The sequence below is a fragment of the Sceloporus occidentalis genome, unplaced genomic scaffold, assembly GCF_023333645.1.
Source record: "Sceloporus occidentalis isolate IW3139 unplaced genomic scaffold, rSceOcc1.0.p SCAF_18, whole genome shotgun sequence".
Classification (NCBI taxonomy): Eukaryota; Metazoa; Chordata; class Lepidosauria; order Squamata; family Phrynosomatidae; genus Sceloporus; species Sceloporus occidentalis.
In genome coordinates this window covers 10,080,286-10,106,673 of record NW_028316998.1, presented here as the reverse complement: position 1 = coordinate 10,106,673, position 26,388 = coordinate 10,080,286, and the positions used below count along the sequence as shown (strand labels likewise).

Genomic DNA, 26,388 nt, shown 5'->3' with positions numbered 1-26,388 from the left:
ATGGTAAAGGCTTAAGGCTTAAAGCGAAAGGTCACTGGTTGTGTATTTGCAAAGCAGCACTACTTTTACAATAAAGGCACATACCCCAAAATTAATGAATCCAGTCTGAATTTAGAATTACAATATGCTACCAACCCCTTTCATTAATGTGCTTTCATCACCAGATAGAAGAGCAGCTGCATGTTTACATGGTAAATGTGGCAACTTTTTCCAAGAGGGTGGTAGATCAGCAGAAGAGTTAAACATACATGGGATAGGCATACGGCTATCCTGAATCTAAGCCGAGGACCAATGTTTGAGTATTTACACCAGCAAAACACAGGTAGACTAGATAGGTTCTTATATGCCGTCAAATTATATGTTTCTCTGTACATATTGACAAACAAAAACATTAGTATACACCATTGTGACCATTGTCTGGACAAAACCCAAAGCCCCCCCCCCCACACTATTCTCCCTCTCAAAATTTACCACTGGCACTACATTATACATTTATCTAGATTTATGTAGATCCTTCCCAGCTCTACATGGCAACTTTTTTAGTCAAATAAAAAAGTGGAAAACTGAATGACAACTTGAAGACAACATCAATGCAAGAACGGGGCATCTACAGATGTGAGCAAGACAATAAACATATGCAAGGCAGGTAAGAGTGTCAATGTGGTAATTTCTGTCATGGTGTATGGAGGCTTATATAGTTTTCCCAAAGTATGTCAGTTTACCTTAGTATCCACTTTTAGAATAAACCGTCCCAGTCCTCGAATTGGTCTGGGTGCCAATGCCTCTTGTCGTTCCTTCAAAAAGTCTTCTACCACTTCCCACCAAGCGCCAACACGCTTTACCAAGAAGTTCACCACGCCAAAGTGGGACATAAGCTTCTTAATGGCAAACACTGCAATTGAGGGAAGTCTGTTATTACAGTCATCACATAAAGGTGACGCTATAGGTCACTTCTAATTCTTTCTGGAAAGAGGGATATTAATAGGGAGATCAAACAAAATAGCAAAATAGCTAACTAGCTGTGAACAAACAGCTATCCAAATATCCACACAAATGCAACACTGTACAAATACAGAAAGTATATGAAATATAATAGGAAAAAAACAGTACTACAGTTCATTTAGAATTGACTATTCTTGGTTTCTTTGAAAAAATTTAGGTTTACTTTTAATTATCAAAAGCAGAAAATGAATAACACTGCTGATCTAAACACCAGGGGAATGATTTTAAGTGGTGATCACCTGCAATAGGCACTGGAAGCAGCTGTATTATCCACAAATTGAGCCACAGCTGTACAATGACAATAGCCCACACGAGGAGCACAAAGTAAATGTCGCTGGTTTTCTTCTTTCTTAAAAAGGCACTGATGTCACTTCTTTGTCTACTGCCATGTGGTGTGCTGGTAGGGGAATCATTCCTATCCGTCTCCACTAAAACAATGAGACAGTAGGAAAAAAATCAACAGGTTATATTAACAGTGACATTTAAAGCAAAATGAAAAGCTACTATCATGAGTAGCTTTATAGAACAAAGAGCCATATCCTAGCACCCCTCACCGAGTAGGTGCTGCTCATGTTCTCATCTAGAGCGACACAGTGGTTCAATACATCACTCAAAACTTATGAAAGCTTTAAGAGCAGAAACATATCACAGACTTTTATTTCAGCCTCAGAATATAACACAAAGTACACAGCATTAAACAACAGTTACTGATCACTGGCTACTAGATTATATAACACAACTACATATACTAATATTTTCCCTCTGCCTTCTAGCTTTTCCTATATCAAGTTTTCTGCAAGCCTCCATCTTGCCACACGATCTCAACAGAAAGCTTCTCTCCACCTGCTCCGTAAATTGCTTTTCTACAGATGGATGCGGTCCTTGAAGATTTTTGTATAAACCTATGCTGGCCAGAAGACCCGCAGGGAATGTTCAATAACATACTTGAGTGCACAGAACTGTAGTTTCACATTATTCTTGGTCTTAACCAAGTGGAGTGAAGGATTCATTTTTTAAAACATGTGTTTTGTAAAGATGCTGCTTCGCGCATCCACATGACTCTACAACAAACCTACTGGTGTGAAAAACTCTGCTGATAAAGAAACCGTAGGTGGACATAGAAAAGAAACACAAATCTCACCCACATATATACATGTATTCAAAATACAAGTTAATCAAGGTTCCATAAAAAAATAAAAGTTTTATATCAAAATGGAAAAATGTATGATTTATACCCAATTGAGACCATGGTACACAATGACATATTTGGGTTGATGGTGTCTCATTGGCTAAGCTCTTAACGCAGAATGTGTTCCTTAAAAATCAGATCAGTACGGAGACGATCTTTTGAGTGTTTAGTCACCTGCAGATTGTGATGCAGAGGTCTCCTCCTGTTGTTCCTCAAAGCCGGTAATTGATATTGCCATGGCAATGGTTGAGGCCGCTATGGTGATCATTTGTCCAGGTAGCACCGTGCCTGAGAAGCAACTAGATTCTGATTAACGCAGAACCAAAGGAGCAACAAGAAGATCTGAACATAAATCTGTTTACATTTTTATTAAGGTTCTGTACTTCTCTGGTAAAAAGTAAAATCTACACATGAACTCTTACTTATCACGTCTTCATTACCCCACATCAGATATGTAGTCTATATATACATATATAATACTTTTAAATGGTACTGCAAATTCATTTTGAAATGGCTAATTTTTAAAAGGCACAAAATCCACTGATGTTCCAAGGTTGCGGGTAATGTCACCATTAAGCATTTAAACAAAAGTTACATTTTAAAGAAACCCCATAATGCAGAATACTAGGGCTGTGCTTCTCACACATTTGCCATCCCACTGAGCCTTCTGATACAATGTACCTTTAATAAATCACTAAAGTATGAAGCCCTTACCTGATGATCCATGTGCATGGTGTTTCTCATGAAATGCACCAACAGTCATGAGGAAGACAATCAGAAGAAACACAGGAATCTTCCAGGAGCCAGCAACCGATGCTGTGAAAACATAAAGAATGCAGATTATTATGTAATATAACAAACACACCTGTGTTTAAACTGTATGACCATCATGTGTATAAACAAACCCAAAACGATTGATTTTCAGTTTTCACCCCAGTGAGATTGATGATATAAAACTAATCTTCTCACCATAAGAACAGAACCAGAAGCATTGCCTGCCTCTTCTGTAGGGATGGTCAAATCGGTACTTAAAGTGGAAGTTTCACCTATCCAGCTTTTACAATCACTTCTGTAGTTTATTCACTAAAACAGGATTTTAACCCCTTAATGACAATTGCCGGTTCTGGCACGGCACGGAAAAACAAGTCGATTATGACATATGACGTGCCAGAACCGGCACGCCTTTAAACGGGTGCAGAAAGCGATCTACGTTCGCTTTCTGCACCCAAATGGCGTTGCTGTAATGCCTCAACCTCGAGGCATTCAGCAACGCCACGATCGGCACCAGGGGCCATGTCTGGCCCCTCCCCGAGGCGTCAACACCGTTTTAAAAGCGTTTAGAAGGCGATCAACGATCACCTCCTAAACTTAAATGGTGTCGCTGGAATGCCTCGATCAGGAGGCATCCAGCAACACCAAACACTTACCTCTTGATGGACTGTGACCGCTCCGGAGAGCGGTCACAGCCGCAGCTGCCGGTCATCTTCGCCATCTGCAAGATGGCGGCGGCCCGGGAAAAAAAACAATAAAGGTGAAAAAGTTCGCTAGACAGTCTCCTGACCCTCTAGAGAACTCTGGCTCCACTTGCAGGTTGAATACAGGTACTGCATTCAACCATGCAAGTCAATGGAGCCCAGCTTTCTAATCACAGTGTGATTAGTAAAAATAAATTAAAAAATAAAATAAAATTAATAATAATTAGAAAAAAATAGTAAAAAAACCAGTAAAATGTAAAAATAATTTCCCACTGATGTCACTATCAGGGGAACCTTCAAGTTGAAAAAAAATGTTACATTTTTTTTTAAAAAAGGCAAAAAAAAAAAAATACATATATATAAAAAATATATTTTTGTGAGCAAGTCCTAAAATTAGCACATTAGCTTAAAACAATTCTCGCATGGAAAGAGTTAAAATACTGGCATATTAAATTCCCATGGGGTGTCTACTTTTAAAAAATGTATGATTTGATGGGGTAAATTGAATTGGCCGGGTTCAACAATGTCCCAAATAACACGGGGGGGGGGGGGGGGATGGCCACACATCTAATTTCCAATTAGAAAAATGCACACGTACCAAATGTGGCCTTTTAGTTCCCCCAAAAAGTGACAAACCCATGCATGTGGGGTATCACTGCGCTCAGGAGATGTTGCTGAACACATATTGGGGTGTCATGTGACAGCAGCATCAACCAGTAGCTGTAAATTCATACGTAAAGTAGGTGTGTGGGGGAAAAATACACACAAAAAAATACTACTGCAAACTTTGAAAAAATTCTGGTGGTAAAATGTGTGCATGCAAAGAGTTAAAATACCAGCATTTAAAATACCCTGGGGTGTCTAGTTTTCAAAAATATATGGCTTTATTGGCCACACTGAAATGGCCCGGCTCAAAGATGTACCAAATAGGGCATGGGCAGTGGATCCCCAAATGCCAAAGATCAACATTGAAAAATGCGCATGCCCCAAATGTGGCCCTTTTGCCCCCAAACAGCCAGGCAAAATCATTCATGTGAGGTATCGCTGTACTCAGGAGATGTTGCTAAACACATATTGGGGTGTTTTATGATAGTGACATATACCAGAACCTGTTTATTCATACCTAAAGTAAAATGTGTGTGAAAAAACAAATGCAAAAAAAATTATTACCATAAAGTTTGACAAAGGCTGATGGTAGAATTAGTGCTTGAAAAGGGTTAAAATACTAGCATTTGGAATACCCTGGGCTGTCTAGTTTTCAAAAATATATGACTTGATGGGGTAAATTGCATCCCCGAAACCGATACCCGAAATGGCACATGGGGGGAAGAATTACCAGATTTGGAAAAAATGGCTTTGAAATAGCAAAACGCTACCTGTACATATTGCCCCATAATGTGTAGAAAAAAGCAAAAAAACATAAAAACATTGGGTATTTCTAAACTCAGGACAAATAGTAGAATCTATTTAGCAGGTTTTTTCATTACCTTTTATAGATGAGTAAAAGATTTTTCAACTAAAAGTTAGAAACAGTCATTTTTTTCTAAATTTTTCACCATATTTTATACTTTTTTTAATAGTAAATAATATGATACAATCAAAATAATGTCATCTAAAAAAAGCCCTTCTTGTCCTGAAAAAAACAATATATAATGTGTGTGGGTTCAGTAAACGGGAAAGAAGAAAATGACAGCTAAACACGAGCAGCGCAGAAATGTTAAAACGGCCATTGTCACGAAAGGTACAAAAAGTAAAATCAGCCTTTGTCACGAAGGGGTTAAAGAAGAGTTTGTGGGACAGTTGCAGTTTCAACTTTAAAATCCATTATGAAGAGCCTATGCCGATGAGTTTTTCGTGCAAGGAAGGCTGTATAATGCACAGTTTAGCGGTCAAGGAGAATTTCCAGAAATATTACTTATTTAACTATAAATTGTGATTATTGAATAAAAAATTTACAATATCTTTTTGGTTGCTCATTTAATAGTCGGGGAGCTGACGTGGTCACCAGCAAACTCCCTTGAATACTCCCGCTTTAGTGAATAAATACAAATGTGTTTATATAAAATACCTTTATATCATGGTTGTTTTATTATTAGTGTAACTATGTTAGATAAAGTTGGGGATAATTTATGCAACACATGCTAAATTAACCATTTTCCTGTCCTGAACTGGTTATGACAGGTGGATAAGACAGGTGATAAATGTTATCATTGGTTCATATTTTTTGTGTTCTCAAATTTTATTAGCCATTATTTATTATACCTGGTCTCTGCTCCATCCAATGTTAGTCTAGATATGGCAACTAAAAAGGACAAGTTAAAAGAAAAAAGAAAAAAAAAAAAAAAAAAGATACCAAACTAAAGAAAATATTACATACCTAAATGAAAAAGCAGTATGAGCCAGACAGGGATGGAAATAGCAGAGAGATATCGCTGGGTGTCTGGGTTCCATTTAAACGTTACGGCCAGTGCATAGCCTACCACCAGTGTCCATATCTACACAAACAAAAAATCATAGTTACGACACAATCTACATTCTTTTCTAAATTAATGGACTTTATAGTATATTTATGACCCTATTTAGGTACATTCTTGGAATATTTAAAAAAAAAACAAAAAAAAACAAAAACCTGTATTCATTGGACTACATGGCTGTTAATACTTTCCAGCAGGGTTGATTTAAAAAAGGTACATTCAGTTTTTATAAGTTACTTTAATTTAGCCTTCACAGAAGAGAAGAAATGGTGTACAAGAATTGTTGTATGTTACCTGACACGTTACAGAAGACCTTTGCCATAACGTTTTGAATGATGGCATCTCCACACTAGGAGTGTGCTTTGTGGAAGTGTTACAGTAACACATGGGTTTCTAGTCTGATGAACAAGCTCACTGGAAAGCTTTAAGTATTGTATCTTTATTAGAAAGATGTGTGGAAAAGTCTCCCCTGGGGTCTTTGGTTGAAGATAATACCCTTTACTAGGCCAACAGAGTAACCTTCACAATGCAACTTGACTACGAAAACCAGCTGAGGTTTTAGATTCCAGCTCAGCCGTCCCATGCCGAGAACATTTAAAGAATAAAGTACAAATCTGGCTGACCCAGATTTTACTAAACATAAACATGAATCAAATGTGGTTCGAGTAAATAAATAAATGTCAAACAGCAACGTGGAGAAGCATTCCAGATGAACCCAAAGGCTTGCTTGAGGCTTTACAAGGACTGAATTTATAACAGTTACATTTAAGGGAACTGTGCCAATTAGTCGAATAAAACTAATTAACACAAAACATCACGGAACACGTTCCCTTACATGCACACGTTTTATTCACTAGCATTCAAATCAAATATGTGGTAAACATGGCTATGAATACAAAAAATTATAATTCTAGCCATGTGAGGATTTATTTTTTTTTACCAAATAAAGCAACACCGTGGTATCCATGACTCCTATGTAGAATTTTTATTAAGAAAAAGAACCCACTATTTTAGCTATACATTGCATGCCATTTAAATCTATAATCTCCCCTTTCACACCTTTTACATTATGCCCAGATTCTGTTATGATTACATGTAATGTGTGGAATATGTATTGTGAGTGTGCAGCAGTGAAGGTTGTGTAGTCAATGTGCATCACAATGTGCTAGCCAGGACCGGGTAATGTGCTTTTTAAATTATTATTTATAATCAAATAATGTATTAAACACATTTTATTTTGTGCATTTGCCTTCATGCTTAGTTGCAATAGGTGCCAAACAGTGGTGAAAAATGACATTTTTGAAACTTTTTTCAAGACGCAGTCACAAAGGTGTGAAATGTACACAAGGTATCACTAGGTTATCTGGTCTGCCTGCACAGCTATGGCTGGCAATCTCTAACACCACAGAATGAGTTTACTCACTCATACCCATCACACAAAACACCACATTGCCTCACACCTATCACACATCATTCCCACCAGACAAAACACCACACTGCCCTGCGTATTAGAATTTACTGTTCACTGGCACAAGCATGAAAGGACTGGTTGGAGTAGCTGAAGGTGGTGAGCCTGCTACGATGTTATACATAGAGGAGCACTTTGGAGAAATGGAGGCAACTGTAATGTTTCATTATATATGTAAACACGTAATTTCCAACATAGCTCCTCATACTCATAGCTGGGAACCTGCAGTTTCACCCAGAAGCTTAAGAAGTAGTAGGTAGCGTAGCAGTGTTTGATTCTGCCCAATTCCCATCCCTTTAAGGAGATATTGAGGTAACGTGTGTAGGCCTGCACCAGGAGTGGGTATAGCAGGTCCAGAAGAAAGAGGAAACAGAGAAAAGGGGAAGGGGCAGCTGAATACCATTTAGGGCTGTTCCCAGAGACCCCAGAGATAACATCTATCTTTGTCGCTGATACCTACTGCACCAATAGCTAAATGGAGGTAGCCCCTGATATTTCTCCCAGGACAGTTGGAGCTCTAGCCAGCCAGCGCTAGTTTGTTCCAAGATACATCCGTATTCATTTTACAATGAAACCAAATGTAGTTCACCAGACTTCTTAGCTGATGCCAACAAAAGGCCAAAAAAAAAAAAAAAAACAATAGAAGTCCCAGTCTACAGCAGAAATGTTGGACTTTAAAGCCATAAGTGTATATTTAATTTAAATACAGGATAATTCATCTGCATAAAAAAAGTGAAAATTGACACCTATTTCTTTTAGCACTGCTGCTTAAAAACCTGCTGGTGGAGGCGATAAGTTGCCAGGCACATTTTTCACAGCATTAAATGACACATTCTTTATATAGTAACAAATCATGACAGATATCCAGAATCAGGTTGTTCAATACCTGTATATACAGTGCAGTCTACAATGGTGGACAGACATTAAAGATATAACAAAAGTATGTATTTAGTTTTTTATCATTTAAAGTGTCAACAATATTATTACTGGATTTTAGCACATGGTATATAAATGAGCTGGTGTAATGCATTTCATGAAGAATCAATAGATAATTAGTTTAAGAGCAAATTGCTATTTTAAACAACTTTTTTAGACAAATATTTTACATTGCATTTTTTTTTTAACCACACTGATTATTACAGGACACTGTCTTTAATATTTTATATGACCTCACGCTCCTGACTGGCTTTTTGATTGATATATAATTAATATTCACTAAATGTTTTCATTTCGTTTGTTTCCTTTTAAGTGAGACAGATCCTGTTCAAAATGACCCAGCACCCTAGAATGAAAAGGTTAAGCTGAACTTATCAGAGGAATACCATCCAAGCCGTCCAAACGTTTGAGGCGCATCGTGTTCCCGGATCAACTGCTGAACAATGAATGGAATTTGAATTGCAAATGTTTAATAGAAATCATGGTGTTAGCCACTGATCTTCCAAATATGAATGCCTATAATACAATATCAAAAATGATAGTGGAAAGGTAAGGTATTCTAGGGCTTGACAAATTTGTTGTGAATCTAGGCGCCAGCTAAAAAAAGTTAGGAGCCAGGATTTTTTTTAAACTAACAGTTGGTCAGGAGTGATCTGATCATCATCAGCCCACTTACTAAACTCACAGCATTTGACCTGGAAGCACCCTGGACTTTCACATGTGGAGACCGAAGAGCCCTCTCCCCCTGTCCCTGAAGCTGCCTCTGGCAGCTGGGACACAATTGCTGGTCTATAGGCTTCCATGCCTACAGGAGCCATCAAAGGGCTTGTGGGGGCTCATTTTTGCTGTTGCAGCAGCAGAGCCCCGTACAAAACAGGAATTAACCCCTAAAATGCCGCGATCGCAGCATTGAAGGGGTTAACGCTGCATTGCCGCTCTCATGGAGCGATCAGGCAGCAGGGGGGTGTTGTGTCAGGTCCCCACACCTGTGTGGGGACCCAATCAACACTCAACCCCCTTTCCTGGAGTGATCAGAGGCTTGGGGGGTATTTTTTTGTTAATGTAGCAGGCTGACAAACACCTGGCGCCTGGGATTTGTTGAGCCCTGGGGTATTCTATATGTTCTATACAGACTTAGCTCATTGGCTCACAGTTAAACAAGCATTATCAATTGTGATACTGTTGGTGCAGTTGTGTATTGTATGTTTACAATATACGGCACAACTGCACCTAAAGTATAACCTCACTTTGTTCATTTCCTATCCAGAAAACCTAAATTGCTAGCCCACTTACTTACATATTGTTGTTGGTCATGCACACAAATTCATAACCAACACAATAAACTTTATTTTAACCAGAGACCATCTCCTGTATTTCTTTGTTTTTCTACTCCACAATACAAAAAAGCTCGACACTATTGGCAGTTCTGTTTTTTCGACATTTATATTTTAAAAAGGGTTTAAAAACAGTTTAATGTCCCTGACAGCCCACATAAAAACCGCATATTAAAGCCGCTCCTTTCTTCTACCTCGGTCCAATGATTCTCACCACTGATGGCCTGCTTCGAGAAGTACAACGTTCTGTGCATGTACATGGGGGGCTGAAAAGACCCCCACAACTTTCTCTGAGCCAAAGCTGGAGCAGACTAACAGTAAGCATATTTTGCACAAATCTTCGGTTGAAAACATAGCTTGTGGGTGAGGAAAGGGGGAACAAAGGTGGAACAAGCATATGGGGTGATTCTGTAGAATGCATTTGCAAAGTGGACACCACAAAAATTTGTAAGGGATCTCTCAGCTATCAGATGGATTAATGTACCTTTTGTAGTGAGAGATACACATTTTAGAACACCAAGACAGAGGGGCAGAAATGTCCTACTCAGTAAAGCAAATAATCTAGAGGAAAGGTTGGAAATCGATACAGGATCTGTAAATGCTTCCAAGAACAGAAGTCAGCTGGAACAGAAAGGAGCAGGTGTTGAGATGTACTTTTTGGATCCGTTATCTTTAAAGGGTGGGACGAAAGAAATTACAGAGTTAAAAAACTGGAAGATAGTAATAAATGAAATGTATGAAAGAAATAAATTAACCGGAAAAGACACTTGTAACAAAGCCAGTGATGTTCTCAACAGTTCATTGTTATTACTTCACATATATCTGGGCTGTCCTATACAGAAAAAAACTGCAACTTATTATTTTCATAATTGATTAGTTGGCCGGTTATTTTTTCGATTAATCGGATAAAGAAATAAATTAAAATTTTTCATTTATTTAAAATAATTTAACAAACAGGATGTTAAAAACAAACAGCAGAATTGAAAAAAAACTAACTTTGAGAATTGAGAAAAATGCATTTCTTGTTTTTATTTCCCAACCTGCCCCCCCCCAGTTATGCACATTTGAGCCCAGACTTCTCACACTGCCTCCCACATATGACTCTGCCCTCCCCACATATACCCTATATTTCTTATACCCCCTGATATGCCACTGTGCCCCCTATGTCTTATACCCCCAGATATGCCACTTCGTCCTCCCCAGATATGCCTTATACCCCAGTATGCCTTCCTTATACCCCCAGATATACCACTCCGCCGATATGTCTTATACCCCCCAGATATGCCACTCTGGCCCCCATCTAACCTCTATTTGAGGTCGGAAAAAACCCTCATCTTATAATAGATAAAATTGATTCAACTAATCGATAATGAAATTCGTTGGCCACGATGTTCATTATCGATTAGTTGTTGCAGCCCTAATACATATTTACATATGTGTAATGCAGGTTTCGGGAAAAAGCAAACATAAAAAGAAAGTTAGGAAAGTTAAAGTAAAAGGGTATCTCAAATCGGTATAGCAATTCTAACTGTAAAGCCTGGGACAAAACAGGAAAGTTGTTAAAAGCACTTTGTGTTAATTTCTGTGATGGCACATATTAACTATTTGGGGGGCTTCTTTGTTTTGTTTTTTTCTGGTGTTGTCACCAATCCACACAGGTTTAAGAGACATGTAATTCTAGGAACAAAATGTCTTCTTATTAGCAGCAAGGACCGGGAAAGACAAAAACACAACAATCTGAGATTTATAACGAGCGCAGAAAGCAAATGGGATTAGGCACGCTTCCAAATGTTCCCAAATAGTTAATTCCATTGCATGTTTGGTTCAGACTTACAAAGAACAGAAAGGTCAGTACAACAAAATCTATTCATTCAACTGCAAGCCTCCAAGTAAGCAGAATATTGCAACAAGCTCACCATGTACTGTATTATAAAAAGCCAGGCCCGGCTATCTTAAAAAGGCCCTGCATGATGCATGGTTAAACCAGTGAGGTTAATATCCATGAAATCTCAAACCTTAGCTATGTATTATATACAGCCAACTCAGCCCTTCAAGCAGAAGATGCTCACAGGGTATTTGAATGGTGAATTGAGAGAGTTTGAACTCAGTTTAGTGAATTAACCCCAGAGCACATGAACTGCATTTGCATACACACAGCTAGCCCTAAACAGAAATGGGGCAGGATACATCCAGTATATATTATAAAAATATAAACACTGCCTACTCATCTGCTAGGTTTTTTTTACATGCGTATCTACAACAAAGCCATTGCAGAAAAACACTTATTAGACTCAAATGCACTTTTACCCTAGTCATAGGTGGGCAGCTGCTGCAGCATCTAGAAGAGGGTACCTACCAGGGGAAGGCAGCAACATTTTTAGTTTGCCATTTGACCAAATGCCCCATAAAGCAATGACTAACAAGGCTTGTCACCGACACTGGTGACCAGGTATGGACACTATGCCTACACCCTGGTTTTTGCAGACCATCTGCCTGCTCCTCAATGATTACTAGATGTTAAAACCTGGTGCCAAACCAGCAGGGACCAAGATGGCCAGTCACTGAAACACAACCTCCAGAACATCGCCTACAAACAGGAGTATGAGTGGTGGCCACAACCCATCTCTTTCAAACATTGAGCCCCTCCATCTAGCTTCAGATGGACCGATGCTAAAATATTAAATGCTGAATTACACACCAATGTAATGCAGCCTTATGGTGATGTGCATTAAACTAGTAGAGGAATACCATATAGTATAGCATGATAACACTATACATCTGCCAGTTGAAGGAATGCCATGCTCAATGTATGAAAACGGATTCCATTGCATGGTTGAATACGGGGCATTATCACCAAGGAACTTTCCTTTGACTTATTACGTGTGTTATCTGTCACCTTTTAGGCCAATGGCTGCTGCTGTCAAAGGTGCATCTTTTATTACCTTCCCTTCCCTTTGATGGGCAGCAGAGTGACTACGTCCCCATTTCCCCCAATCCCTTCCTCACCCACAGCGTGCTGAAGTACTCCAGGGCCCCACAGATCGCGGAGCACAGGTGCCCCAGCAGCTCTCGCACTCCCAGGTAGCTGCCGGCCCAGTACAGCAGGTAGACAACGGGGGCTCCGGCCAGAAGGGGCACAAGAACACGGAGTCTGCGGCCAACGAACTCCCCAGCGGCCTCCAGAGAGTGGTTGGCGAAGCTAACAGGCAGCAGCAGGGTCGCCAGCACGATGGGGGAGCCCTGGCGCTGGAGGCGGCACAGCCAGCGGCGGCACAGGCCGGTCAGCGAGCTCTTGAACGGGTGCAGGAAAGTGCCACACAGCGCAGCCCATAGGAGAGGCCTGAGGAAGGCCTCGAGGATGAAGTAGACCAGCACGGCCGCCCCACAGCAGCCGGCAGCGAACAGCAGCGCTCCGGTGTTGTAGAAAGCCTGTTTAATGTTTCGGTCAAAGCGGAGAGGCAGACCGGGCGGCAGGGGGAGCAACCCCGGGGGCAAGCGGGAGGTGTAATGGGACAGGGTGTGGGCACCCAGAGGGGTGCTATCAGCCGAGGGTCTGTGGGGAGAATGGCTGTCATCGCTGGGCTCTGGTTGTGTCGGACTAGAGGAGCGGGCATGGCCGGTCGGCAGCAGCTCCTCATTATCAGCCATGTCTGAGGGCGGCTCTCCCTGTCACTGTGCATCCCTCCGGGTACTGCCCTACGCCCCGCCCCAATGCTTCCACAGGTGCCAGTCTCGCCGTTACTGTACACATTAATGTGCCACTCCCATTGGGAGGAGGCGGGAGTTTTCCCGGGTGGCTCACTAATTTTGTATGACAGTCCGTGCTACGCCCACTTCCTGCAGCGCTTATGTTTTGCGTCATATACAGTTAGTTTGTCTAAAGGAGAAAACAATTGTCAACAGAGTGAAGCATTGGGCTACCTTACCAAGATTATATGAAATATAATGACCTATGCCTGAAAGACCACCCCTGGGGACGCCCTTATTTAATAAACTTTAACCAAAATCCTATTTTATAGTGCAGCAATAGCGGGGAAATGAATTAACATATAGAATATATCTACATGAGCATCCGATATTTGATATAGCGGACATAGCGGCAGAAGTACTTGCCCGACTAAACAGACACAAAGGCTGCATCCTAGATGAACGACTGGTGGTTGTGGTGGTGGATGGAGCCTGACCCTCCCTTCCTTTCCTAATACCAAAAAGAGGATCCATTGGAAATGTAACTTAGGTGTGTGTGGACTGTGTGGTGTTTTTTAACAGTAGGGGAAGCTGTTTAAGTTTATTTAATTAAGAATCTCATACAAAACTAATTTCGAGGAAGATTCTCTTCAGTGCAACTGCACTTTGCTGCTGCGTGCAGTCTGCCAAAAAGTGCTCACTGGTAAACTTCTGCAGTGCAAACAGTGACGCAGGCTAAACAAAAATTTAGTTATTTAATTTTATTTTTAAGAAAATTCTCCAGTTATAGCCACTACTTAGTTAGCTCAAGTTTACAAAACAGAAAAATAAGGTACCACAATATGTGTGAACATTAAACAATACTTTAATTTATCAAAGAGGAATGGAGCTTCTGTGTACCAGTATAACAGAAGACGACCAGAGGAGAAATAGTTAAAATAAGTAACAACTTTAATATAAATAAAAAAAATAATATCTTCTGTAGAGAGGAGAAATTGAAGTGACAGCTTGATTCTCACGAAATTCCTTTGCGTCCATTTCCTCAATGGGCGTATTCAGCACAACGCATTTCACCGTTGCCCTGCATCGGCTTCCTCGGGTGCATAATCTCTCCTCCAGTCTTCTCATTTATAGAACCATTTACCCCTTCTATACCAATCACTTGATCAATAATGTCCTTTAACCCGATATGGGAAAGGCTGAACTTGATGGACGCATGTCTTTTTTCAGCTATGTAACTATGTAACCCCCTTCTGTACTAAACCACTCAATTAACATAAAAATAAATTTGATAAATAAAACAAATTTAGTGCTAGTGTCTTATATGGGGTTATCACATACAAAATAGCCACAAATACATAATTTTAAAAATGTATATACTAAATACCGTATTTGCTCGATTATAAGACGACCCTGATTGTAAGACGACCCCCCAAAATCTGAATATTAACTTAGGAAAAAAAGAAAAAGCCTGAATATAAGACGACCCTAAAGGAAAAAAGTTTTACCAGTAAATGTTAATTCATGTAAACTATTTTTTTAAATAAAAGCTATGATTGAGAAAAATATTTTTTTTGTTTTTATTTCCTTGTAAAAACCTGTCCCCCAGTTACGCACATCTGCCCCCAGGCTTGCCACACCAATATGGCACTGTGGCCCATGATATGCCTTTTAACCCTCTATATGCCACTGTGCCCCATGGTATGCCTTTTGACCCCCTATGTGCCACTCTGCCTCCAGAAATGCCTTATACCCCTATATCCCATTCTGGCATTTAGGGGGTTAAAATGCATATTATGGGGCAGAGTGACATATAGGGAGGTATAAGGCATTCCAGGAGGCAGTGGCATTAAGGGAGTTAAAAGGCATTGTATAGAGCACTCTATAAGGCATTTCAGGAGGCAGAGTGCTCTATTAAATGCCCCCTTAACGCCACTCTGCTTCCTGAAATGCCTTATAACTCCCTATATGCCACTCTGCCCCATAATATGCCTTTTAACCCCCTAAGTGCCAGAGTGGCATATAGGGGTATAAGGCATTCCAGAAATGCCCTATGTCCCCCATTTAACACACACACACACACACACTTACCGGTGCTTCCAAATTCCTGCTGTATTGCCGGGGCAGCGGGTTGACGTCTCCTTCCGCTGCAGCCGGAAGGAGGTGGAGTTGGCAGCGGGGGGTTGTCTGCGTCCGTCGCGGATACCTTTCCCGGCTGTCAGAGATCAGAGTTCCGGCACCTGTGCGGGGAACTCTGATTTCTGACAGTCGGGGAAGGTATCCGCGACGGACGCAGACAACCCCCGCTGCTAGCCACACCTCCTTCCGGCTGCAGCGGACGTTGTCTACGCGGATCGCGTAGACGTCAACCCGCTGCCCCGGCAATACAGCAGGAAGCACCGGTAAGTAAGTGTGGGGGGGGGAGACAGGAGGATCCAGGTCCCCTGCAGCGGTGCGGGGGATCTGGATCTTAGTCTCATAATCAGACCTCTATTTGAGGTCTGATTAGAAGACGACCCCGATTAGAAGACGAGGGGTATTTTTCAGAGCATTTGCTCTGAAAAAAACCTCGTCTTATAATCGAGCAAATACGGTAATATTAAATTTAAATGATTTAATAATAAACAAAGGGCTGAAAGTTTTATTGCAATATGCTAATTTTATCTGATGATCTAAAGTGCAAAATGCCTCAGCCTCTATCTAAACTATACATAATTTTCACAAAAAATAGCAGCATAAATGCAGGGCCGGCCCAAGACATAATGCCGCCTGGGGCGAAGTTTAAAATGCCGCCGCCACCAGGGGTCATTATCTACCCTAACCTCCCTCCCTATTATCTACCCTTCCCTCCCTCCCTATTATCTACCCTATCCCCCCCTCTCCCCCCTTTGCACTTACCTTGCAGCAGTCCTGCGGCGAGTCTCCCTGCTCTGCCACGGTGTGCGCTGCTTTACTGCTGAGCGCCGGAAATTACGTAATTTTCCGGCGCTCAGCATTACAAGCTGGCACCGAGACCAAGCTAGAGGGCTCGCAGAGGAGAGAGAGGGGCCCCGAGCGGGTAAGCGAAAACCACTCGACACCCCACTCTCTCCTCCCCTTAAAAAAAAAAAAGGTGCTTGGGGCGGCAAAGTGCCGCCTCTTCAAAAGTGCCGCCTGGGGCAATTGCCCTGCATAAATGTAACAGACTGCAATACATAACATAATTAAATAGCTAAAGTGCTGGTGAATATTACAGGCACAAATTACATAAATGTACAAAAGGCTGGTAATTATAGAGTAGAGTACTGATTTTGCAATAGTTAAAGTGCAAACTGCTTCAACTTCTACCTCAAATATACATAGCCTCCAAATACATAACACGGCAAAAGGCAGCACTCTAAATTACATAAAATAATGTAAGCGTATAAAAATCAAAAGACAGTGCAAGAGCCCCAATCCCACCCCAACGGGCTACACACTGGACAATATAGAACAGTAGGAGATGCACATGTCAAAAAAAGAACACATAACCCACTGTATAATTAAGAAAAAATATAATTTATATGAGCACAATGTTCAAAAAGACAATAGTACAAGTGGGAGCAAATCAGCAATTAAATACATGCAATAAAAATTAAAATTAATACCATAACACAAAAAAGACAGGAGGGCGGACAGCAGCGGCCCTGAAATGAGATCTCCAACGTTTCGCCGATAAAGGCTTTATCAAGGGTGACCCTTAGCTAAATTCCTTTTGTTAGTGCTACTACTACAGCTACCTTGTAGCTTTGCTTAGTACAGTCGTCGACACACAGACAATTGTTCTTTAAAGAATTTAAAAAATTAAATTTAACAGCAAAACAGTTAGGTAAGCTTCACTGCTTGCTGAATAAAACCCGCAGCACTTATGTGGCTGGACCTGCTAGCCCAATAAGTTCACTTCACTGATGGACTGAAGAAATGAAATTAAAAAAATTTGAAAACTTTACTTTGTCTCTTCTGTGCTAACACAAAGCACAAGGCAGCACCAGCACTACAAAGAAAGAAGATTAGCTTAACTTCACAAAAATTAGTATAACCGGCTAGTTTAGCTTTACATTTTTAAACATTTATTTTAAACATACATTTTAAAGTTTAAGCTTTAAAATTTTAAACACAACACCAAGAGCAAGATTAATTTAATAACCTGAGAGATCTCTTCTTTCTGCTAGCCTAGGCTAAGGCTTTTTCACTAGGCTATTTGATTTTTCTACCTAATACTGCCAGTCTGTCTTATTTTGTTCTAAAAAATAATTTACAAAAAAAACAGGGAAGACACTGTGAAAAATGGCAGGCTGAAGCTCACCAAGTGCAGGGAAAATGGCGAGATTCTCCTCCTCTTAGTATAGTTAAAATGGTGGCCGCAGCAACGAAACAAATGGATGAATGACAAAGATTTTCCTAATCACGCCTTCGTTTTCATTTGTTTACTTTTTTTCTTTGGCACAAAAACACGTGCAAGGTCTAGTAAAAGGGAAACCTTTTGGATTGATAGCTTACATACCCTGACTCCTCGAGGTCTTAATGAGGAACTTAATTATAATTCCTTCTTACTTTAAAATACTTATACTTTTCTTGTAGTTGCAAAGTACTAACTATCAGTCATTATGAACTGATACTGTTACCTGATGATCACTACTGTTAAAACCCTGTAGTCTGGTGAAAAAACTGGGATTTGACCTGATCAGTTCCCCAATACTTATTTTTTTCGTTTTTACACATATAAATTTGCCAACCAACATTAATTGTAACTGTAACGTACATCGACTGCTATTTACAACTTACCTGCATTACTAAACATACGTATACTTTACCATTGAGTGTATACTTGATATGCTACCTAATACTCACCAGGCCTTTTTGTTTCCTTCTATATATGACTAAATATTTACTTGTTATACTTTACTCGGTTTGCATTATATATACGTCAAATAGAACTAAGCATCCACTTAGCATGATGTTTATATTATCAGAATAATAAATATATCTAATCACCCCTTCGAGACCAAGGCTGTTTAAACACTTTTGTACTGCTTGTGTTATATATTGTGGGGTTTTTTACGGGACAAGAAGGCCTTTATTCAGATACCATTTTTTCTAATCATATAATCTAATTTCCTATAAAAATAAAATAAAAACAAAATACAGAATTTTTGCAGGAATGGACAGGAGTGGAATGCACCTGTTGCGGGAGCAGGCGGTAATGGTCAGAAATTCGGTGGGAGCGGGAATAAGAAAACAGTCCCGCTCAGGGCGCTAATCTGGATCTTAGTTTTATAGTCAGACCTCTATTTGAGGTCAGATTATAAAACAACCTTGAATAGAAGATGATTGGCTCTAAAAAATAAAACCTTGTCTTATATTCAAGCAAATATGGTGTGTAAGAAGGGAGATAGAGAGGAGCATAGCTGTACATTATGTAGAAGGAGAGATGCTAAGCATTAGGTCTTGAAAATGTTTAATTATAGGGTGTTAGAAATTCTGGTCAATTTATTATTCAATTCTAGGGGACATAAACTGTACTGGTCCCCTTCTCCAGCTGTACTGCAGTTGTGCGACAGCTAGATTGATTTCACCATTACGTTTTTTAATGTGATCAATAAAATTATTATTTTAGTTCTTTTGGGTTTTTTTTGTCTATTTTTGCTATCAAACTCGTTTTGCGTTATCTCTTTTACCACCCAACCTTACATCCTTTGTTATATGCCACACCTACAACACAGTTATCCTCTTGTTATAATATATTTCTACTTGAAAGCAATGGATGTTAACCAAAACCTTTATTTAATAAGGAAAGAGTTTGTCTCTTGAAGATATTAGTGTCTACGTTGGAACTTTCTCAGAGGTTTAACTTCAGCTGATGGTGGAGCTGGTGTTAACAAGCAGCTCCTCTTGGAGATCCTCGGGGTCTTACATTCAGAGGTCGAGGGTCTCTCCACAGAGGCAGTCCGCGTAGATGAGTTCCTCATGTTTCTTATATCTGGCAGTACATTTGAGGTCTTAATCTTACTGAGTCTGCCTGCAGAGGAAGTCTGCAAAGAGTCGTTCCTCATGTTTCTGACATCTGGCAGTTCAGCAGAAGACTTACGCACAGGTTTTTGTTTGCGTATTGGTGGTAATTTGAGGGAGTCTTTCTCCGTGCGGACTTTGGACATTGCTGCTGGTGGTGCTGATGTTATCCTCGAGTCTACTTGCTTGGCTCTTTTTTTGGTGTCAGGGGCTTTAACAATTGGTGGAAGTTTCTTCACATTCCTCAGTGGTTCCCTCTGAACTTTCGTGGATCTGGACCAGTCAGATTTCACAGTCACCTGATTCATCTGTCCATTGTACAGAAGTACACACTGGTTTTTAGTTTTCAGTGGAAGAATTAGTTCGCCCTTTCTTTTATTAAAGATTTCAAGAGTCAAGTCTAAAAAGAAAAACATAATAATGTAATTAATACTTTCAGTGAACCAGAAATATGTGCTGTTTTTTTCTCTGCTACAAATCATTAAAACCTAAATGCTGGTGACATACTCAACTACAGGACAAAAACCAAGACTAGAAGCATGAATAAGACTGATTTAAAAATGACTGTGTTGTACTATGGAAATATGTACTGTAAATACCATAATCCTATACTATAATGTTATACAACATTAATTGCTTTACATTAACCCTATAGCTACATGCAAATAGGATAGCCCCCAGGGTTTGCATGCCATGTGCTGCCCTTCTTAGGAAGGAGCAACCATTTGTCCTGCTCTCTCTCTTTTGCTTGTCGTCTTTTGACTTACATCAAAGTAGAGTGCTGGGGACATGACATCATAACTTAGAGCTCTGCTTCACTCCGGAATGCAGAGGGTTAGGGTAAATAGGACCACTGTGGTGGCCTCCTAGGTGAAGTCAATACATCAAATACATGAACTTACCAAGTGTATCCTTAATAACCCCTGGGATCACCTCCTTCTGAACCTTACAGCTGGTGCTCAAGGATGGATTGCAATTCATTTCCAGGAGCCACACCTGTTAAAATATTTAGTATAAAAATACAACATACAAAACACTGATTACTTATGATTCAATATTGAACGAACCATAAACATATTTCTACAGGGAAAAGGGAACAAATGCAAAATCGCATCAAATCTGTATTCTCAGACTTTTTTTCTGTTACTCTATTGATACTCACTTTAACTACAAGCTTTATAAAATGATGCGATATAAAATATTCAAACATCTTGCTCAATAAAACAATGTTTTTGAAATATTTTTTATGAATACTTATTTTCACATAAACCATTGAGTCTTAACAGTGTAACTCTAGAACTTCTCCTGCGTAGTCATATCAAAGTAAATACTATTTGTTTTGTTAAATGGTGCTTATGTTCTAGAAGGGAATACTATTATTGTTTTGAATTGTAAGATTACCTGAAAGTCTTCATCGATTAAGAAATCGCAGCCGATTAGATCAAAATACCCCCGGCGACTTGTGAGCTTCGATTTAAACGATTTGAAGCAGTGTGCCATTATCAGCTGCATCTTTTTCTGCGGAAACAGGAAGACAATGAGAACAACTGTGAGTTATCATAAATAATAAGCATTATTTGGAAAAGGCAAGAAAATTAAGTTTGTAACTGGAGAAGAGGAAGTATCAATAATGCTTGAATACCATGAAACTAATGACTACAGAGGAGTGCATAAAATTGGTATGGACAGGCATATGGAAGTTTTATTTGCGTTTTATTATTGTAGATTTACAAGATGTTGTGTACTCTAAAAGCAAATTTATGAAAAATAAATGTTTTTCTTTAAATTTTTAATATAGTGTGTGAAGATACCATCGTCTCACAACCACCTAGCGACTGAACCCCAAGGAAACTACTAGACTTCTGCAAAAATCCCTCTTAATCCCTGCAAAACGTTCCCCCCATTTTATCAAAATTCTAGATAATATTACTATAATATATTAAATATAAAAATAATGCTGTGATATAGTGTGGCGCTAAGTGAAACTGGGTTTTGCTTCAAATAGTTACAATATGCGCTAATGATGTGCAGAGGTGGAAGTCACCATTGCAGGCTTTTATGATATTTTGGTCTCACAGAACAGATTTTTATTGCAATGCTAACAAAATTCTACTAATGCTGATTAAGTGCGTTTACCCATAATCCTTAATTATTCCTTCTTAGCGATATTTCCCCTATAGTGAACAAGGTCGGTTGTGAACCATCTCCTTAAAGCTATATGTATGTACAGTAACCATTTATTCTTTCCTTACCGTGAAGGTGTTCAGAACCCAGTTCCTGGGTAGATGTTTCTTGGAGGCATAGACTTGGTTAACATAGTTGTTAAATCTCTCCATAGACCAGATAGTTTCGTCCTTCAATTCCTTATAAGATGGATGCTTCTTTTGCATGTATTGGTTGGTGAGATGGCTAGTGAGATCAGTAGATTGGTGGTCATATTGTTCACAGGTAAGTCTCACATAACCATGACGGAAAAAAACAACATAAGGCTCCGTGGATGAAATAATCATATAGGACCTTACGTCAAATTTCCGTCCACCCAGAAGCAAAGGATTTGGAATATATCTGCAAAACAAGAAAGAAAATGTACTCTATTTAGTGAACATTTAAATCTATTCTAAAAATTCAACATTACAGTTTCCTATGGATATTACATACTTTATTGGAGAGACAGGGGGAATGGGTCAATGTGGTGAAAATATTAATCAAATAATTATTTTGGTATCAAGTAATTAACAAATAAATTACTTATACTGATCAAGTACTTTACAAATTCAAACTAATTCAATTTTCACTACTAGTTGGTTAGCACTGTCATTTAAATAACATAGTTATTAAAACAGAAACTATAGAGGAAAAGGCCAGAACCTGAACTTAAGACATTTTGTTGAATTGTTTCACACCTTATCATACATTAATAATACTAGTAAAGTAACAAGAGTAACTGCATGCTCTCATAGTAATGTGTGTCGTACCTCTGCACAATGCTGGCCTCTGAGACATGATTACGGTCATGCTTATGGAGCCTCATCTGGCGTTGTAGGTCATTGACTTGCGTTGAGTTTTGCAGCAAGAAAATGCCACGTCCTTGGTTTAGGCCAGTGGGCTTACAAATCCATGTTTGAGAATCTGAAGATAGAAATGAAATTGCAATTAGTGAATTCTATTTATTCATGGGAGTGCAAATTAAAAAGAAACGTAAACTTTTTATAGTGACTTCCAGTACATCCAGTACATTTAAAATGTACATTCTTACACATGAGGAGCATGGCAGAAAATATCCCATTTGAACATTCTGGACAACTGCCAGAAGCCTTTACCTGTAGTTAAACACAAGGGTGTCTAAATTAAATTAAGGGACAGAACCCCTACTCCAACTTCCCTATGTTAGCTGTGGCTGTTAGTTATATATTATGAGTACTTACCTTTATAAAGAGAGAAGAATGCTTTTCTCTCTGATGGAATGTCCAGACGGTAGGACTCTGGATAAAAATCGGCCATTTTCAGTTCTCTGTTCAAAGACAACAACATATAATGTGGAGAGTTCAGTCAATGATACTAATACATTTCTGTTTCTAATAAGAATAAATATTGTGTCTTTCTGCCTTTTACCTACAAGACATCTAACATCCTGTACTGTATTCTATCCAAGGAATATTTTTATGAACATATCTTTTGAACATACCTTGTATACATCATTAATATGCTACCAAGAATGCACAGCCTAGTATGTTTCATATTAGACTGTGTCTGCACTTTATTCAAGAAGTATAAAAGTAACCATTTCCACATGTCAGTCTAGGAGAGGTCTTCGAGAAAATCCCAAATCCATCCTAGATGACTATTACTAGGTTTCCTACCAACATAAGCAACTGCTTTTGTATTACAGAGTATCTGTACTGCACAGCTTCTCAGTATTACTGTCCTTGATAAATGTGCTGGGTATTGCTGTTGAATATTCTAAAGGAAGGTAACTAAACTGCTACTCACTTTGAGTTCCAGATTTTGCTTTGTTGGATTTCATAGTCCCTCAAGCACCTTAAAAGACCAATTTTTGTAGTGAAAATCCAGTTGTTTGGAATCTGGTAGATCAATTGTTTGCCTAGAAAAAAGGGATGTGAAACAATATTTTAAAGCTTCTGGATCTTTCATGTTATTGATATAAAAACCTAGCACTAGAATAGCTGTTATTTTATGTTTTATTTAAATCTTGCATATCCTCACAGCAATCTTGATGGGTTTTAATAAACGATACATTTTATCATTCTATTCTTACTTTGTTAAATAATCTGTTTAAAGAATATAGAGAGCATTTCTAAAGTTTTTTAAATCTTTGAAAAAACACCACAGCCCTATAATACCATGCAATATTTCAACGCTAGAATAGTCTTATACAAACCAAATAAAATATGATCTGCATAAAATTATATATATGATATGTAGCGGAAGCTTGGCATACTTACCTTCTTGAAAAGATATATAGTTAGATCTTCTCTTGATGGAACACCACTTCAACATGTAGTCATTCCTGGTCTTATCCTGGATGGGTGTCCACCCTTTATTCATGCAATAATCTTTAACACTGAAGTAGAGGAACAAATGATTATTATTAACCAAACATATTGCTTCAATTCAACTTTAAATGGTTGGTAAGCTATGTCATATTTACAGACAGAAAAAATGCTTTATCTTTAATGAAATACTTACAGATTTGCCCCATTACCCCCTTCAATATAAAAGAAGGAGTTCTGCCTCTTTAGATATTCAAGAGGACTCCTTGTCACTTTTGGTGCCTCAAGAGAAATCAGTTGCCTGTTCCCTTTTTGGCTCATATTTGTTATTTGAACTCGCAGTTCGGTTTGAAAGAAAAGACTTCAACTGGTAAGAGCGCTGTCTCTTTCTAACAACCTTTTTCCTTGAGTAACTGTGACTTACATAATACCCTTAGCTACTGTGACATCACACGATTGTGAGGTCATCAGGAGAAGCACTGCAAGAAATCTTGGAGGACACTGGCCATGTGCTTATGTTAGCAGTATAGTATATGGAAATATTAAATCCTAGATGTACAATGGAATTGTTATGTATGTATCTCTATCTATCTATCTATCTATCTATCTATCTATCTATCTATCTATCTATATAAATAGATAGATACATTCATACATACATAACAATAACAATTCCATTGTACTTCTAGGATATAATATATATATATATATATATATAGTGATGTAATGTTTGGTTAAAATATACCTCAGTGAAACAGATCCAAGCTGCAGGTAAACTATTGTTAAAAACAGTTTGTAAATGCAAATCAGATACGTGGCTGTAGATGGCTTATTCTACATTTAAACATAGAACATAATTGTTTAAATAAAAAATACAAAATGTATATGGACCAATGCTAAATATCAGAGTCCAGTCTGTACATATTAGGCACCTATCTTTATCTTTAATGAAATACTTACAGATTTGCCCCATTACCGCCTTCAATATAAAAGAAGGAGTTCTGCCTCTTTAGATATTCAAGAGGACTCCTTGTCACTTTTGGTGCCTCAAGAGAAATCAGTTGCCTGTTCCCTTTTTGGCTCATATTTGTTATTTGAACTCGCAGTTCGGTTTGAAAGAAAAGACTTCAACTGGTAAGAGCGCTGTCTCTTTCTAACAACCTTTTTCCTTGAGTAACTGTGACTTACATACTACCCTTAGCTATTGTGACATCACACGATTGTGAGGTCATCAGGAGAAGCACTGCAAGAAATCTTGGAGGACACTGGCCATGTGCTTATGTTAGCAGTATAGTATATGGAAATATTAAATCCTAGATGTACAATGGAATTGTTATGTATGTATCTCTATCTATCTATCTATCCATCTATCTATCTCTATCTATCTATCTATCTATCTATATATATAAATAGATAGATACATTCATACATACATAACAATAACAATTCCATTGTACTTCTAGGATATAATATATATATATATATATATATATATATATATATATATATATATATATATATATATATATATATATAGTGATGTAATGTTTGGTTAAAATATACCTCAGTGAAACAGATCCAAGCTGCAGGTAAACTATTGTTAAAAACAGTTTGTAAATGCAAATCAGATACGTGGCTGTAGATGGCTTATTCTACATTTAAACATAGAACATAATTGTTTAAATAAAAAATACAAAATGTATATGGACCAATGCTAAATATCAGAGTCCAGTCTGTACATATTAGGCACCTATCTTTATCTTTAATGAAATACTTACAGATTTGCCCCATTACCGCCTTCAATATAAAAGAAGGAGTTCTGCCTCTTTAGATATTCAAGAGGACTCCTTGTCACTTTTGGTGCCTCAAGAGAAATCAGTTGCCTGTTCCCTTTTTGGCTCATATTTGTTATTTGAACTCGCAGTTCGGTTTGAAAGAAAAGACTTCAACTGGTTAGAGCGCTGTCTCTTTCTAACAACCTCTTTCCTTGAGTAACTCTGACTTATATGCTGCCCTTAGCTATTGTGACATCACGCGATTGTGAGGTCATCAGGAGAAGCACTACAGGAAATCTTAAAGGAAGTAAAGGAAACTGGCCATATGCATATGGCCATATTGTATATGGAAATATTATATCCTAGAACCTAGAAGTACAAAGTAATTGTTTTGCAGTTCTTCACATTATGTGTGTGTATAGATATATATATATATATATATATATATATATACTTAAAGTGATGAACTGCATAACAAGTACTTATATAATTATATATATATGTGTTTAT

The 26,388-nt window shown here is 38.6% G+C and overlaps 1 protein-coding gene across 1 annotated transcript in view; it reads right to left on the bottom strand.

Moving 5' to 3' along the window:
* Positions 1–13,526, bottom strand: part of LOC149302592 (transmembrane protein 245-like) — a 39,445-nt gene extending 25,919 nt beyond the window's left edge. Inside the window, exons 1-6 of the mRNA XM_089482295.1 lie at positions 12,885–13,526; positions 6,044–6,161; positions 2,906–3,007; positions 2,366–2,479; positions 1,242–1,430; positions 723–892 (exon numbers count right to left, since the gene is read on the bottom strand). Of these exons, the coding sequence (XP_089338421.1) occupies positions 723–892; positions 1,242–1,430; positions 2,366–2,479; positions 2,906–3,007; positions 6,044–6,161; positions 12,885–13,526 (1,335 nt within the window). The remainder of the gene's footprint in view (positions 1–722; positions 893–1,241; positions 1,431–2,365; positions 2,480–2,905; positions 3,008–6,043; positions 6,162–12,884) is intronic.
* Positions 13,527–26,388: the final 12,862 nt, after the last annotated feature.